Source organism: Erythranthe guttata, chromosome 3 (assembly GCF_056151865.1).
Source record: "Erythranthe guttata isolate IM_541 chromosome 3, IM_541, whole genome shotgun sequence".
In the NCBI taxonomy this organism is placed as follows: domain Eukaryota; kingdom Viridiplantae; phylum Streptophyta; class Magnoliopsida; order Lamiales; family Phrymaceae; genus Erythranthe; species Erythranthe guttata.
In genome coordinates, this window is record NC_142535.1 from 5,807,769 (window position 1) to 5,823,724 (window position 15,956).

General features: G+C 35.7%; 1 protein-coding gene and 1 long non-coding RNA gene across 2 annotated transcripts; both read left to right on the forward strand.

Annotated features, from left to right (window-relative positions):
* Positions 1 to 4,478: 4,478 nt before the first annotated feature.
* LOC148771628 (uncharacterized) lies at positions 4,479 to 5,882 on the forward strand. Its single transcript, XR_016030263.1, has 2 exons — positions 4,479 to 5,222; positions 5,351 to 5,882. It is a non-coding gene; the product is annotated as an uncharacterized LOC148771628 (long non-coding RNA).
* Positions 5,883 to 12,036: 6,154 nt separating this feature from the next.
* Positions 12,037 to 15,948, forward strand: LOC105976152 (F-box/kelch-repeat protein At3g23880). Its single transcript, XM_013001446.2, has 2 exons — positions 12,037 to 12,266; positions 14,979 to 15,948. Exons 1-2 carry the CDS (start codon positions 12,037 to 12,039, stop codon positions 15,946 to 15,948), a joined length of 1,200 nt encoding a protein of 399 aa, XP_012856900.2.
* The last annotated feature ends 8 nt before the right edge of the window (positions 15,949 to 15,956 follow it).

Consider the following 15,956-nt stretch of genomic DNA (forward strand, 5'->3'; position numbering starts at 1 on the left):
CTCATGCTCTAAATACGATCAAAATAGAAGAAATAATCGAAGAATTAAACTTGCATAAAAGTAGAAAAATAGGTTCGAATTACCACATAGGGTTCCAATAAAATCCTAGAATAAAAACTTAGCTACTCATGTTCGTTACGAAAAGCATAATAAAAATACGAAAATTCATAAAATCAGAAAAGAAAAGGAAAAAGGAAACTAGGATGAAGAGTCGTCAAGTCTTCGTCTTCGTTCTCTTGCTCCTTGATTGCGTGTAGAAAGATGAAAGATAAAAACTAAAAATAAAGATAAAAGGTAAAAGATAGATCTAATTGTGTGCTTTTGACCTTTAAATAGGGTGCAAAAATATAATAGGGTGGGTTTCCTTGTGTAATTAAAATTCCTTCACTGCGCCTTCACGTCCATCCGGACGGCCGTGTGAGATTAAGCTCTAAAACCCGCACGGCCGCGCGGCCTTCTGTTCTTCAGAATTCTGATTATTTCACTTTTGGCCCACTTTTTCTCTGAATTAGCAGTTTTCACCCCAAAAGTTGTCAATTCTTCAATTTGCACCTAAAATACAAATAATAACCATATTAAGCACCAATTATCGTAAAAACACATCAAAAGCTCCAATTAAAAGGTACAATTAAGTGTATAAATATACACTTAACACACCCCCAAACTTGAACTTTTGCTTGTCCTCAAGTAAAATCAAATTAAGAACACAAAACACGACTATACATCTCATTACATAGATCGATTGGTCAACTTCGTGTTTTCAGAACTTGCAATTATGGTGATAATTCCTAGGCATTCGCAAGCTTAACATTCAACGGCACTTAGTCACTCACTATTACCAAAAACCACAAATCATACAATTGCTTCAAGTATCCAATATTTGCAAGTTAAAAAAAGAGAAAATTTATACTTACATGCATATATTTGACTCCAAATACTCACCAAATTATTTTACTAAACTAATATTGAACAATAAGCTATTGGGATCATTGGGGCTTTGTGGCTTTCAATTGTTAGGCTCTTTGGTCCGAGGTAGGTAATATGGGTATATGTGGCTAATTTTCTTGAATTGAGGTGATTACGCCAAAATTTGAAAGATAGGCGTTTGAAACAATGAATTCACCTCTAGGGACTTAAATAAACTCGATTCTCCAAAATTCACACGTCAACACTTTTTCCTTGAGGCAATGGATCGAGTTTTCAACACAACTCAACAACTAGTCCTTATTTCTCCCTTCTAATCTATTCTTCTTCTTCTCCTTTTTTTTTTTTTTTTTTTTTTTTTTTTTTTTTTTTTAATCGAAGGATTTAGATATATATATATATATATATATATATATATATATATATATATATATATATATATATATATATATATATATATATATATATATATATATATATATATATATATATATATATATATATATATATATATATATATATATATATATATATATATATATATATATATATATATATATATGAAGATGCCCATATATATCTATCCTTTTTCTTTTTCTCTTTTTTTTTTTTTTTTTTTTTTTTTTCTAAGAAGAAGAAAGATCTAATAAAACATTTCGACCGAACTCCAAGGGATAATTATTCAAAAATCTCCACTTTTCCACCTTCTACATATTGGCTAAAAGAAAGAACACCTTTTTTCTCCGAGGCTCAAATCAAGGTTCTAAGGATAAAAATTTAAAGGTAGGCTTGAAAGGCTCGAACGGTTCAAAGAATGCCCAAATCATATCCCAAATCACTTACTACCCAACACTTCGTTTCATAAATGTCCTAAGGTGAGATTTAAAACCGAACAAAGCATGATTGAGCACAATTAAATTCCAAATTTAAAATGCAAAACATTCAACCAAAGCAATGCACAAGGTATGATTCCTAGCAATAATTCACTTCTACGTTCCGTTGAATCGAAAGCTAAACAAATATCTACTCCTTAAAGCATAAAACAAGTAATCTCATCATCAAACATTGACCATCTCCCATCATCATAATTCATCGATGCATCAAACCAAATTTATTTATTTATTTTTTTTTTTATTTTTTTTTTTTTATTTTTTTTTTAGCAAATAATAAAAAAAACGGGAATAATAAAACGAAAACTAAAGCACGCAAACTAAAAAAAAAAAAAAAATTAAAACACAAATAAAGCGCACATAAACGAAAACAAGTAGTTAACCACCCCCAAACTTAAAATTCACATTGCCCTCAATGTGATTTGCCCGGAGTTTAAGGATAGAAAACACCTGTTTAAGCGTCGGGACCATCGTTGGGTTGCGCTCCAACTCCACCATGTGCATGAGCATCATCCTCCTCGTCATCCTCCAATAGCTCGGGTACCGGCTTAATAATCGGTGCGGGAAAAATCGTCGAACACCTTGTGGGCGTTCTTGGTGGAATGGGTTTTTCGAGAAAATTTCACCGTTCTTGAATCTCCCTGCGCAAATCAACAACAAACCCCCTTGATTACGTATTATATGTGTGTAGTTGGTAAATTTTCGGTGAAATTTGTCAAAGAAAAGGGAAAATTTCGAAAAAGGAAGGCGAGGGTTCGAAGTGGGGGAGAGAGGGGATTTGAAATTATGGAAATTGCTTTTTTTTTTTTTTTTTTTTTTTTTTTTTTTCCGCACGGCCGTGCGAGATTTAGGTGAAAAATCCGCACGGCCGTGCCCTTTTCCTATTTTGGGCAGTAGCCTCTTCATAATTTCGGACGGCCGTGCGAAATTATGGCCTAAAATCCGCACGGCCGTGCCATTTGGTGAATTTGGGCAGTAGCCCTTCTTAATTTAGGACGGCCGTGCGAAATTATGGCCTAAAATCCGCACGGCCGTGCCATTTGGTGAATTTGGCGCCAGGGAGTCGATAACCCTTGGTGAACGAAATATTTTGGGGGCAGAGGTAAGCCCCCAGGGAGTCGATAACCCTTGGCGAACGAAATATTTAGGGGTCAAAGGTAAGCCCCAGGGAGTCGATAACCCTTGGCGGACGACATATTTTGGGAGCAGAGGTAAGCCCCCAGGGAGTCAATAATCCTTGGCGAACGAAATATTTTGGGGGCAGAGGTAAGCCCCCAGGGAGTCGATAACCCTTGCTAGCGTTGAAGGGCCTCCTCGGTTGTCTGAACCGATCGAGGGGCGGGAATAAGTGGATCATGTTGAGGATCTAGTGGGACATCACGAGGAGGATCTCGTGGTGGATCCCGAGCATGGGGAGGAGGAAGTGGCAAGCCAGAGCCTCCACGACGTGGGTGGTTGTTAGTAGTGTCACACTCCCCCGAGCAGAAGTCTCAAGGCCATCTTGCGCGCTACGTGATCTTGTTTGCCTTCCCACAGACGGTGCCAAAATGATGATGTTAAAGTTAGATCACCTTAGATAGTTGAAGTAGGATGAGCTGGAAGAGCAGAATGGATCACTGGCTCACGAGCTTGATGACCTTGAGATACCTGCGATCATAGAACACGTGAACTAGGCCGGGGGTTGATCCGGCGGAAACCCCTTCGACGCTCAAGACGTGCGGATAGTGGAAATAGTCCAGAGAATACAGTTGGTAGTATTACTCAGTTAATAGGACGTACCTTAAGGAATGAGTTCAAACCTTTATTTATAGCTCATTGATTGGGCTGAAGTTTAATTAGTTGAGATTGTCGGGCCAAAACCCTATTTGAAGGTAATTGGGCATCGGTAGTAGTGGTCTTCAATATTGGGTTTGTGGCCCATTAGGTAAAGAAATTGTAGGCCCATTGGGTTGGCCCAATTAGGCATATCAGTATCAGTACTGGTAGTGGCGTACACATCATATTTCTTTTGCAATATTTATAAGTTGTATTGTTGTTTGAGTAATGCGCATCACTAATTGAACGTCGTTAATGATAAACTTGCAGGTTATTTTAATATCTATTGTGTTACTTCTCTGCGACCGTGTTTGTTGTTACCTTAGTTATTTTGCAGAAAATTCACATGGTGTAGTAGATTGCAATCCAAGAAATAGTGTTATACCATATGTTTTAAATGATTTCACTTAATCTTGATATGGTGTTTTGCGCGCTTCAAGTATTCTTCTTTGTAATATTTAACTTAATTTCATATGTAACAACTCTACATTAAGAGATAAAGTTTATGTTTTTTATTTCCTTCCATTTTGTTTTACTTGAATTGTCACCGTTATAAAGAGATAGTCGTTTACATAAATTTATTTTTCTCATTTTGAAACTGACCCCGTCCAACGCACAGGTGAAATACTAGTTTCCTCTTAATGTTCATTAAAATAAACAAATTTCAAATAGAATCTCATCCTTTATTAATTAATAATTTTTTGTTTTGAGTAAAATAGCTTATTTACCATATTAATCTAAAAAAAAAAACACTACAGCCCAAGTTTGAATGAAATTCAAGAAACGTGTGGAGGTGGACTCATATTTGGAAAATAATTATATATATATATATAAAAAAGAATAAAATACTAATATGCGTAAGCGAGAAGAATAAGTACTCTTTTCTGACCCTCCGATCAGATTAATCTCACCCGTCCACTCAACACCGACTCTTCTATAAATACCCATCCCCCTCCTACAATCGTAACTCATTCCTTCGTCTCTTGTCTTTGTTATTGGTTTGATCGCCTTTTGTTTGATTATTGCTTCTGTTTATTATATGTATCGTCGTCGCTATGAAATCTGCGCAATTCAATTCGGCTGCGATTATCCATTCTCTTTGGCGATACCGTCTGATTATTGGTCCTGATTTGGGGTTATTTTGTGATTCACCGCCGCCGTGTATTTGCGAGGCCGTCTGATTGTGATTTGATTTTGATCCGGCTATGCATCAACAAGGGGTTTGTTTATTATCCTGCGTTATGCGATTGGATTGTGTTTTATGTAATCGTCTGATTTGATTTTTGCTCAACCTGGTTTGAAAAAGATTCCTTGTAGAAGAAAGCACTTTGAGTATGTTCTCCTTTTTTTTCGTAATTGTATTTATATGACAATTCTAAGCAGTTTCGTCCTTTTGATCTGCATATACATGATTCTCTGCCATTGGATCTTCAAGCTGAAGAAAAGAACCTTCTCGCTGTGCGGCTGATTAAGATTTGATTCTCTTATGAAAAAGATTCTTTGTCGAAGAAGTAATTGTGTTTATATGACAATTGTGTTGTTCTGAGGTCGGTTCAGATAAGATATTTTGGCTGATTCCAAGTAGACTGTCTGGTAAAGTCTCTACCACCGGATGCTAAATTCAGCTGATTAAGATTTGATTCTCCTTATGATATATATGTGCAATATGATATTCCTCGACCTTCGATCTTTGCTTTGGACTGTGTTGTGTTCATCCACAGGTGTTGTATTCAAGTAGGAACTCGGCTCTAAGACACCCGTCAGTTGAAGATATTGTTCAATCTCGCTTTTCTCTCTCTCTCTCTCTCCCCCTATCCTCCTTATTTTTCTAACTTTAGATCACAATTTTTTTTATTATCTCTTTTAAATCCCTTTACTGCTTTACTGCTTTACTGCTTTATTACTATTTGGTACTTTGTGTTTTGTGGTTTTAGGAAAGGTTTCATCTTTATTTTATGGAGCTAAGCTATCTGTGCAACTACAACGATGGATCTCATTTTACTACAACTGGATAATGTGGATAGGAGCTTATGTACAACTGAATATTGTTGATAGGATCGCCAATTGCTTGAGCTAGAGATCTCGGTTGGATCTGATGATGGGAAGATCATTTATTTTGTGATTTAATTAGCTTAAAATCTTTCTTTTGTTTTTGATCGTGTACAATGTTGATCAGTGGGTTTTTGTCAGTTCCAGATTGTATATTCTTATGTAGACATAATCCTTCTCATTCAATCTTCAAATGTTTTCAAATCTATTTGGGCGATTTTACGATTGTGTGGGTTTGGATTATGTTCTCTCTTGTCCGTTAGTTTCGAAGGAAATGGTTAAAATATGATTTTTGGTAGAAGAAACAACTTAAAGTTTGAGTATTTTCTCCTTATCCCGGCTTTCCTTTTCCTCTCGAAAATTGATGGTGGATGTCCTCCCATGGTAGCTTTTGTTTGTATTTTAGTTCCATCTTCAGCAAAAGATGGATTAGTGCAGTTGGATCTGAGATTGAGTCTTATTAACGGACGACATGATGGGGGTAGATAATTTAATTTCTGATTTATTTATCTCATGAAAAATTTCTTGCTTCTGGTTGCAAATTGTGTTTTGATCGGCAGGTAGTGGCTTATTGAGATGCGTCTCCGGTACTTTGAGATAGTAGTTTCTTATGTCTCCCTCAACCTTATACGGTCCAATTTTCATATTACTATTTTATACGGTCATATTGCTTTCAAATCAATCTTCAAATCCTCTGTTCTTCTTTTCCTTTCTGTCTGCAGACATTTGCGACAAAAATGACGGTGGGCCTTCTCTTTTGGGTATTAAATAAATTTTTGCTAGTTCCATCTGCATTACTCTGGCCTATTGACTAAGCGGGAAGATAATTTAATTTTGTGTCGTAGTTCAATTTTACTATCTGAAACTACATCTTCTATAGGAATGATGAATCTGATTTTACTATTTCTTAAGCAAACCATTGGAAAATGAGCTTCAGAGTCTCTTATGTAAATCTACAGATGTGATGGATACTTAATGGGGGAAGATAATCTAACTTGTGTTTTATCTAAAATTCTTTCGTGCCTTTCTGTTTGTGGTTCTGATTTGGGTGGTTTTGCTGGTCTTACAGTCTAATTATCGGGAGCCTCTGTTGTATGTTTCTTTTCTCTATGGTCTTCTTTGAATGATAATTGATCTGGCAAGGTATTTATGATGTTTGGTTATGGAGTGATATGAAATTTAATATCATGTGGTTTGGATTTGGTTCATGTTTTCCCATCTTGGTCTGGTTGTTGGCTGGTTTGATTTTTTTTTTTAATTCTGCGCGGTCATAGGATTTCGTATTAGAATCAGATATTCGTAAATCAGTGTCATTTTCAGGGCTATCGATTTTACAATTTCCACCGCCTTGGAAAGAAATATCAGCAGCAGCTTCATTCTCGTCCTCCTCTTCAGAGTCCGACAAATCGGCATTTGTTAAAATAGGCCAAGTAACGAGGGCGCTTTTTGTGCCTTTTCGGAAACCACACCTACACTGTTTTCTTTTTCCACCGATAATGGGGCGCCAAAAACACGTCCACTGTGTGTCTTTCTAAGCATCAAAGCTGCAAAGTCGAGACTTCCAATTGTAAGTAAAGCCATATCATTTTATCCTATATATACGAAAGCAAAAAGATTTCACAACGAAATATACCTGAAGAAGAAGAAAGCTTTGCGTTTGGAGCCTTTGCGTCTCTGATGTCATTGTGTTCATTATCACTTTCTTCCCAAAAATTAAATATGCTGCAATCACCCGACATTATGTAACGAGCTGCTGCTTCTGTAGGCTGAACAATAAAAACACACGCAAAACACAAAATCCCACAAGTTACACACGAAAACAGCCCATGCTCAGAATTATGACAAGCTTTCTTTATTTCCCGATCCATACATGGAACCTCCTCACTATTACGAAAATGCCCCTTTGTTTGCTTCATGCCTTGCTTGCTGCTTAAAATGAGTTCATCGGGGGCATTATTGTCGTTGCTTGTGGTCTTCGTCTCGAGATCTAATTGATGATTTATTTACCTTCTGTGTTTTTTACCCGTCTGTTTCATTTTGTCTTAACTTTGCATGAAGTTGGATTTGAGGTTCAGAGTCTTAGCTACTGATTGGATCACGACATAATGGGGAAGTTGACGTACTTTGTGATATGTTTAGTTTCTGGGTTGTGTTTGTTAGATATGTGTTGCTTTACTTAGTTCTGTTTTATAGTTGTTCTTATCTTTGGAGATCTTTCCTGCATGGACCTGGAACTGGACTTGTGGTGACATCTTTGGAGATCTAATTCGAGTTGATATTTTGTGGCTTCAATCTAAGAAGATTTTTGACCCCTTACTGCAGATTCTAATCTTGGTTAATATATTATGGGGTTTGGGTTAACATTTTGAAGGATTTTTGACCCCTTACTGCAGATTCCAATCTTGGTTAATATATTATGGGGTTTGGGTTAACATTTTTAAGGGCTATGATTTTGGGAGTTAAGTGTTTCACTTGGAGCTACCCCATTTATGCAGCAGATGAATGTCATTTCTCCCTCTCACACTCTCTCTTTTTTTCTCTCTCCATTTCTCTCTCTCTCTCTCTCTTCATCTCTTTCTCTATTCTCTTTCTTTCTTTCTCTTCATCTCTCTCTCTACCTGTCTCTCTCTCTGTGGTTGCCCAGAGCCCTCCGCCTTCGCGGCTGCTCCCCACCTTGCGCCACCGCTCCCCTCACCTCCTTGCGCTGCCGCAGTCGCTGCTCCACCACCACCTTGTGCCGCTGCTCCGCCGCCGCCTTGCGCCGCTGCTCCGCCACGTCCTTGTGCCGGCCGTCGTTGCTCCTCCCACCGCCTTGAACTCCGTATTAAACCATCCACTTCACCTTTTTAAGTTATTTTTTCAATTTATTTTTTTAATCTATTTGTTTTGAAAAAATAAATTAAAAATGGATGGACATTCGTAAATTAAAAAAAATAACTTAAAAAGGTGAAGTGGATGGTTTAATACGGAGTTCAAGGCGGTGGGATGAGCAACGACGGCCGGCACAAGGCTGTGGCACAGCGGCTCAAGGTGGCAGCGGAGCAGCGGCACAAGGCGGTGGTGGAGCGGCGACGGCGGCAACGCAAGGAGGTGAGGGGAGCGGCGGAGCAAGGAGGTGGGGGAGCAGCCGCGGAGGGCTGTGGGCAGCCACAAAGAGAGAGTTAAGAGTGAGAGATGAAGAGAGAGAAAGAAAGAGGAGAGAGAGAGAAAGAAAGAGATGAAGAGAGAGCGGGAGAGGGAGAAATGACGGCTGGAAAAAAATGTGGGAGGGAGTGAGAGAAAAGGTTAGGGTTTTAAATTGTAACTAAAAGGGCAAAACGGGTATTTTAATTTGTCTAGGGGTCTATCAAATTAAGATTAGAATTTGAGTTTTTGACTAGAAAAGAAAATTCATAGGACCTATCCCTATATATTTTAAAAACTAGGGAGGTATCCTACATTTCCCCTTTATATTATTGGTAGTGTAAGTTTTATTATTATTGTTATTACCCGAAATGGCTAGTTTCAATCCAATGCAATCAGAAGATAATTTTATCATCAACTGTATTTTAAATTTGTCAAATATCAACTAAAATATTATTATTTAATTAATTTTAGTATCATAGGTTTTAGTTGACGTACCAGATGGATTCTTAATTTGTCGAATTACTAAGATATAAAACATAATATAATTATTATGTTTCGTGCCTTTCTGTTGGTGGTTCTGATTTGAGAGGTTTTACTGGTCTTCTTACATTCTAATTATCGGGAGCGTCTGTCATTTGTTTCCTTTCTCTGATGTACTGTCTAGGACTTCTTTGAATGATAATTGATCCGACAAGGTATTTATGATGTTTGCTTAATATGCAATTTAATATCCCGTGGTTTCGATTTTGTTCATGCTTTCCCATCCTGGTCTGGTTGTTGGCTGGGGTTGGATTTGTTTTCTGCGCGGTCATAGGATTTCTGGAAAAGGAAAGTGTTTCGAGCTTTGAGCATATCTCCGTCTTTTCGTAAAATTTGCGTGTATGACAATTTCATGTTATGTTTTGACAAGTTCGGTTGCTACATATGACGGTTTGGACTGTGTTGAGTACGATAGTGATGCTAAGTTATATATTCTTATCGGAAGTTCGGTTTGAGTTTTTAGAGTCTTATCGGAAGCTTCAAATTGCAGTTCGATCTGAGGTCTTAACTTAATGTGGTTTGTGTTACAAAGCTTTCGAATTTGGAAAATTCCACAAGTATGTTCTACTTCCCTACCATTGAGTTTATGATTTGTCTGTCCTATTTCTGCCTAAACTGGTTTGATTAATTATTAATTATATCATCAAAGTGCTGTTTTGATTACTAGCAGATCACCCTTTTTTGGACATATCTCCCGTTACCGAATGTTAATGTTGATTTCGATGTTTCCAGTCCACTGATGTAGGAGGCTGGGGCCGACACATGGTTTATCGTTATTTAGAAGTCGACATCATAAGTATTTTTTTGGTATGAATATTGAAAATTTTAGATGTTAATGTAGTCTCGCATTGTATTTCAAAATTTTATTTTTATGTATTTTTCTTAACTATTTCAAATATAAAAATCAAATAATAATAACTACATGGTAATAACGTCATCTTTATGTAATCAAACACATTAATGTATATTATTCAATTTAAATTTCTATGTTAATTAAATTAATATCCAATTTAACATTAATCAAGTTCAATCTATGTAGCACGGACACGGGAAAACAGGGAAACGGAAGCGGGAAAACTTTGTTTTCCAAAAAGTTGGATACGGGAACGTGGAGGAAACGTGTAAATAATAAAAATATACGGGTGCATTCATAGTTTCTAAAAAATATTATAATGTTTAATATCATTTCACAAATTAAATTTGGGGCATATAAATTTATTTTAGTATGGAATTAACATCTACAAAAATATAAGGGTCCATTTGATAAACACCCCTCATATGAAAAATATATAGGGATATGTCTACCTCTAAAAATCTTCTTTTGAGATATCCCGGAGATGCAAAAGTACTATTGTGCCCTTATTTGCAATTTTTGTCCAACTACATTCAACATTTTCACAAACTGTACTTATCATTTTGGACCTGCATTTAGTATTTTTGTACTGCATATATCATAATTTTTTATTTAATAATTTTTTTTATTCTTGTATATATATTGTACCTTTTTTATTATTATTGTATTTTTTATAATTTTTTATAATTTTTTGATTTTTATTAATCTTTATAATTTTTTTTATTAATTCAAATTTTGGTAAAATTATTGTACTGAAAGTATACTACACATGACTACAATGTGCTACAAGTTCAATAGTCATGTATTATATATAGTCATGTACTGTCTTTTTACCCCAAAATTCATCTACATTAACAACAAAATTCACGATTTGGATCTTGATATTATAAATCAACTAACAAACAAAAAATGAAAAAACACAACCATATGCATATATTCTTCAAACATGAACAAGCATTATTGTACATTAAAAAACCTATAGCATACATATAACTATATGTTACTACATATGACTAGAGTTATCTACAATTATCTATAGTTATATATCGTGATATAAAGTCTAGACTATTGTAGCATGAATCCAACTTCACAAGGCACTTCATTACATCTTATTCTCTGCATCTCATAAAATTATACAAGAAGTCAAACCTGCGACAAAAATATACGAGTTAAAGAGAAAAATGGAACATGCGAGTTAGATTACATGAAAAATACAAAAAAAAATGGTTTTTTTTTTTTGATAAATTTACTGTACTCAAATCAACTACAAATAACTATAGTATACTACAAGTTCTATAGTCATGTATAGTTATATGTAACCATGACTATACATGACTGCATATAACTGTATATGACTACATATAATTGTATATTACCTGACCCAAATCACTCATCTAAGTAACCACTACTGATTAAGTTTCTACTACAGACAAACAAATCTCTTACACTTGAGGCATTTCGGATCATTTTCAAAATAAATACAAAAAATAAATGACGTACAATTTATAACAAAAATAAACAAGATAAGAATCATAGAAAAAAAATCAAATTAATCCAAAGAAAAAGATTATAATATTAATTGTTCACAAATATTGAAAAACATAGTAGATCAATTAAAAAAACAAAGAAAAAATAAAAGCATAGTAGATCTGAGTTTTTTTTATAAGAAATAATAGATCTGGATTGAGCCGTCCCTCAACAAAAAAAAAGAGAAGAAACTAAAACAATAACGTAGAAACCATTTCATCAAACGGAAGTAGAAAGAGATTTAAAACGAATTTAAAACAAACAGACCCTCATCCATCATGTTTTTGGCATCATCGAGTCTATTCAATTTGGATGGGTGATTCAAGGCGGCGATTGGCTTCGAATAAGCGAAAAGGGGCGGTGGCGCAAAGGCAGTGGGAAGTAGCGGCGACGACGCAAGGAGGAGCAGCGGTGGTGGCGCAAGGAAGAGCAGCGGCGGCGATGCAAGGAGGAGCAGCGGCGGCGGCGCAAGGAGGTGGGGGAAAGCAACGGCGGTGGGCGGCGCAAGGCAGTGGGGGAGAAGAGATGGGCCGCGGAGGGCTGTGGATAGAGAGAGAGTTAAAGAGAGATGAAGAGAGAGGAAGAAAGAGAGAGGGAGAGAGAGGGAGAGAGATGACGACCCATAGATAGATGTGGGAGTGGAAAAGAAAAAAAGCTAGGAGTTAGGGTTTTAAATTGTAATTAAAAGGGCAAAACGGGTATTTCAATTTGTCTAGGGAGTCTATCAAATTAAGATTATAATATAGGTTTTTGACTAGCAAAGAAAAATCCATAGGACCTATCCCAATATATTTTCAAAACTAGGGGGTTATCCCACATCTCCCCAAAATATAAAAACACCACTAGAAGTGAAAATGAGACATAATATTTAAGATTTTTTTAAGCTTATGCAATTCGGAGTTTCTATTTAAAATGAAACTTAGATTTTTTTTGTGTGGAAATACGTTTCAAATATTTCGTTATTAAAAGAAACGTCCCCGAAACTTTTAAATATTTATTGAAATGGCCCCAAAACGTTTCCGACAGGTGTCATGGAGTTTCGATTTCCGAAATGTTTCCGAAACATGGAAACGCGTGTGGGTTGAAGTATCCGTGCATCATAGAGTTCAATAATTGTTAAACATAGATTTTCAATTTAATGGTTTTAAATAAAATTAATGTATAATTATTTCCATACTTATCAAATTCAATAATTTTTAAAGATCGATATTCGATTTAACTTTCTTAATCTTGAATTTTGTTAAAAAAATACAAAAAGTATGACGATTTCAGGTACAATTACCGGAAACTCATGAATGAGTTTTGGATAAATGCACCCGGATTTCATTTTTTAGAATAATAATTTTTTTGTTCATTTAGGGTAAATACACCCAAATCTCTTGCAAGAGTTTGAGTTCATTTTACACGGGATTTGGGAGAATGAACGAAGATAGACAAAAATATTATTTTTGGGCTTTCTAAATACATATGTAAAGTAAAACGGTAAATATATATGTTTGAAGCAATTTGCTAAACACGCTTGGGTACCAATGCCCTTTTAAATAAGGACAGTCATATTTTCAATTTTGCTAAAAGTTATTCGAGCAACTTAATTAGAGAGCTTAGACAGAAAATAGTCATCTAGAAACTGAAAATACTGTATTATCATCCAACTTACCCGTCCTTAAGACTACATTCACTTCAGGAAAGAGTATTTCTTCCACTTTTCCGCCTCTCCCTATCAGTACCTGGCCACCGATCGCCTAAATTCCTTCACAACGTCATTGGAAAAAAAAGTTGTTTTTATCTAAGATGTCTATTATTAGTCCAAATTCTCCAACTAAATTAACTATTTTTAATCTAAGCTGTCTATTTTCTACCTAAACTATCCAACTAAGTTGCCCTAAGCCACTTTTAGTAAATTCAAAGTAATCGAGCGTGCTGTTAACTATATAAAATATTTTTGATTAACTTTTAGCCAATCTATTTGTTTTTACTTCAAACCTGTTGTTGTATGGGCAAAAATTATAGAGAAAATATGTTGTTTATTTGAAAACATAAATAACAAAAAACATCCCCACCGATTCGTAACAACCAAAATCCCCATCGAATTAACTGTTGATCGAGTTTTTTAACAGAAAATGTGTACAATCTATTATACCTTCTGTTAAATGGGTGAAACATAAAAGAAATATTTGAAATTGTGTAAAGTCTATTTCCTGGAATAAAAAAAAATCGTGAAAAGTCACACCGTAAAGGGGTTGATGTAAGACGAAAACAAACTTCAGTGGGTTTTTGGTATTTACGAATAGGTGAGGGTGTTTTTCGTTATTTAGCCTAAGTTCAGGGAGTTTTCGTATTTTACCCTAAAAAAATATATTAAATTGAAAAAGGTGAATTGCATTTTGCACCCCACAATTAACCCTAATTGGCGCTTTGCACCCCAATATTTTAAAATTAGCAAAGTCCACCCTCAAATTATATTTCTCATGGCACAATGCACCCCACATCAATTCTTTATGAGAGTTTAACCCAAAAATCAATATGTCACAATATATTAACTTTTGAAGGGATTTTCATGCTTGATGGTATATTAAAGTTTTTAGTTTAACAAAAATATACATAAAGCCTTATTTTAATTAATCCATTTAACTACACATTTAAAAAATAATAATAATGTCCAACAGTTCTCATTCTATTTTTTTAATATGTATTAATTTTATGGAAAATTAGGACTTTTTGAAAATAAAAACTGAATTAGGAATTTTATATAAATTCTTTATGCAAGACATAAATCACCAGTTACGTTTTTTTTTAAATTTTATATACAAGTCAAATAATTAAAATAAATATTAAGTAAGAAAACAAAACATAGAAGAATGAAAATTCTTCAAATGTGTAAAATATGACGATATATTATTAAGTTTTGGCAAAAATATCACAACAAATTGAGAAATGAGATGTATTTTGTGAGGTTGGACTTGGCCAATTTTCAAATGATAGGGTGTAAAATGCCAAACACTGTTAATCCCGGGGTGCAAAACGCAATTCACGCAATTGAAAACTACGCCTTTTATTTGAGCCCAACGCCTGCAGCAGGAAACACCCAAAATCAAAAAACCACGCGCCTCAATTCATTTAGCTCTACAAACCCTAAAACCAGAAAGAACATCGGCAAAGTAATCAATCGGCCATGTCAATAGAACACCATACCTCAAATCTTCCGAGATCATCGAAATTATCCTACTACACCTACCGATTAAGTCTCTTCTTAGGTTTAAATCAGTTTCCAAATCATGGAATTCCATTATCTCCGATCCTGTTTTCACCCACACCCATCTTCAATTCTCGAATTCTCCGCATCTCTTTCTAATCAAGAACAGATCTTTTCAAGGAGCTTTTTCCCTGCTTAAATTAGAAGCTCAAAAATTCCACAGAGAAGCTGTATTAAGCGGCCCATATGGCTGGAATACAGTGTTATGCCATTGCAACGGAGTGCTTCTGTTAACCGATTCCTATTTCAAGCCCACGTGCTACGCATTGTGGAATCCATCCACTCGTACGGAGACGTATTTCACTTTCAGATACACCTTTTACGAGGATATGAATTACGGGATCTGTTACGATCCTGCGATCCACGATTTCAAGGTTGTTTTCGCTGCCGGAAAGAATTACGCTGTTTTTTGTTGCAAGACCGATACTTGGACTCGTAGGGTAGGGTTCCCGTTCAAAGGGACCCATTCGGGGGTTTTTGCTGACGGAGCTTATTATTGGGTTTGGAGAGACAAAGAGGATGTTAGACACGTGGTGTATTTCGATTCAAGAATCGACAAGCTCAAGAGATTGCAGAAGCCTAAACAACTAACCGACGAGGACCATGTCTCCGTGGCTTGTTTGAAAGATAGTCTGTGTTTGTACTGCAATGCTTTAGGGGATGAGACGAAGGTTCGGTTCTGGATTAAGGAAAAGGGCAGCAGCTTCAAGAACTGCTGGAACGAGTTCTTGGTTATTGAGAATGTGCAGACTTCGATTTGGTCGTTTAGGCCACTGTGTTTTTTGGAAGACAAGATTGTGATTCGATTGGAAAGTGCAAGATTTCTAATATATAGCCCTTGTGACAATACTTTCGAAGAATTTGTAGACGATGAGTTGTGCTTCCTTGATCTGGACCCGTATATGAATAGTCTCTTCTTCACTAATCTGAATGCTGTCTCCAGGAGGAGTCCAGTTATTGTTATAGATTAAGACTCGCT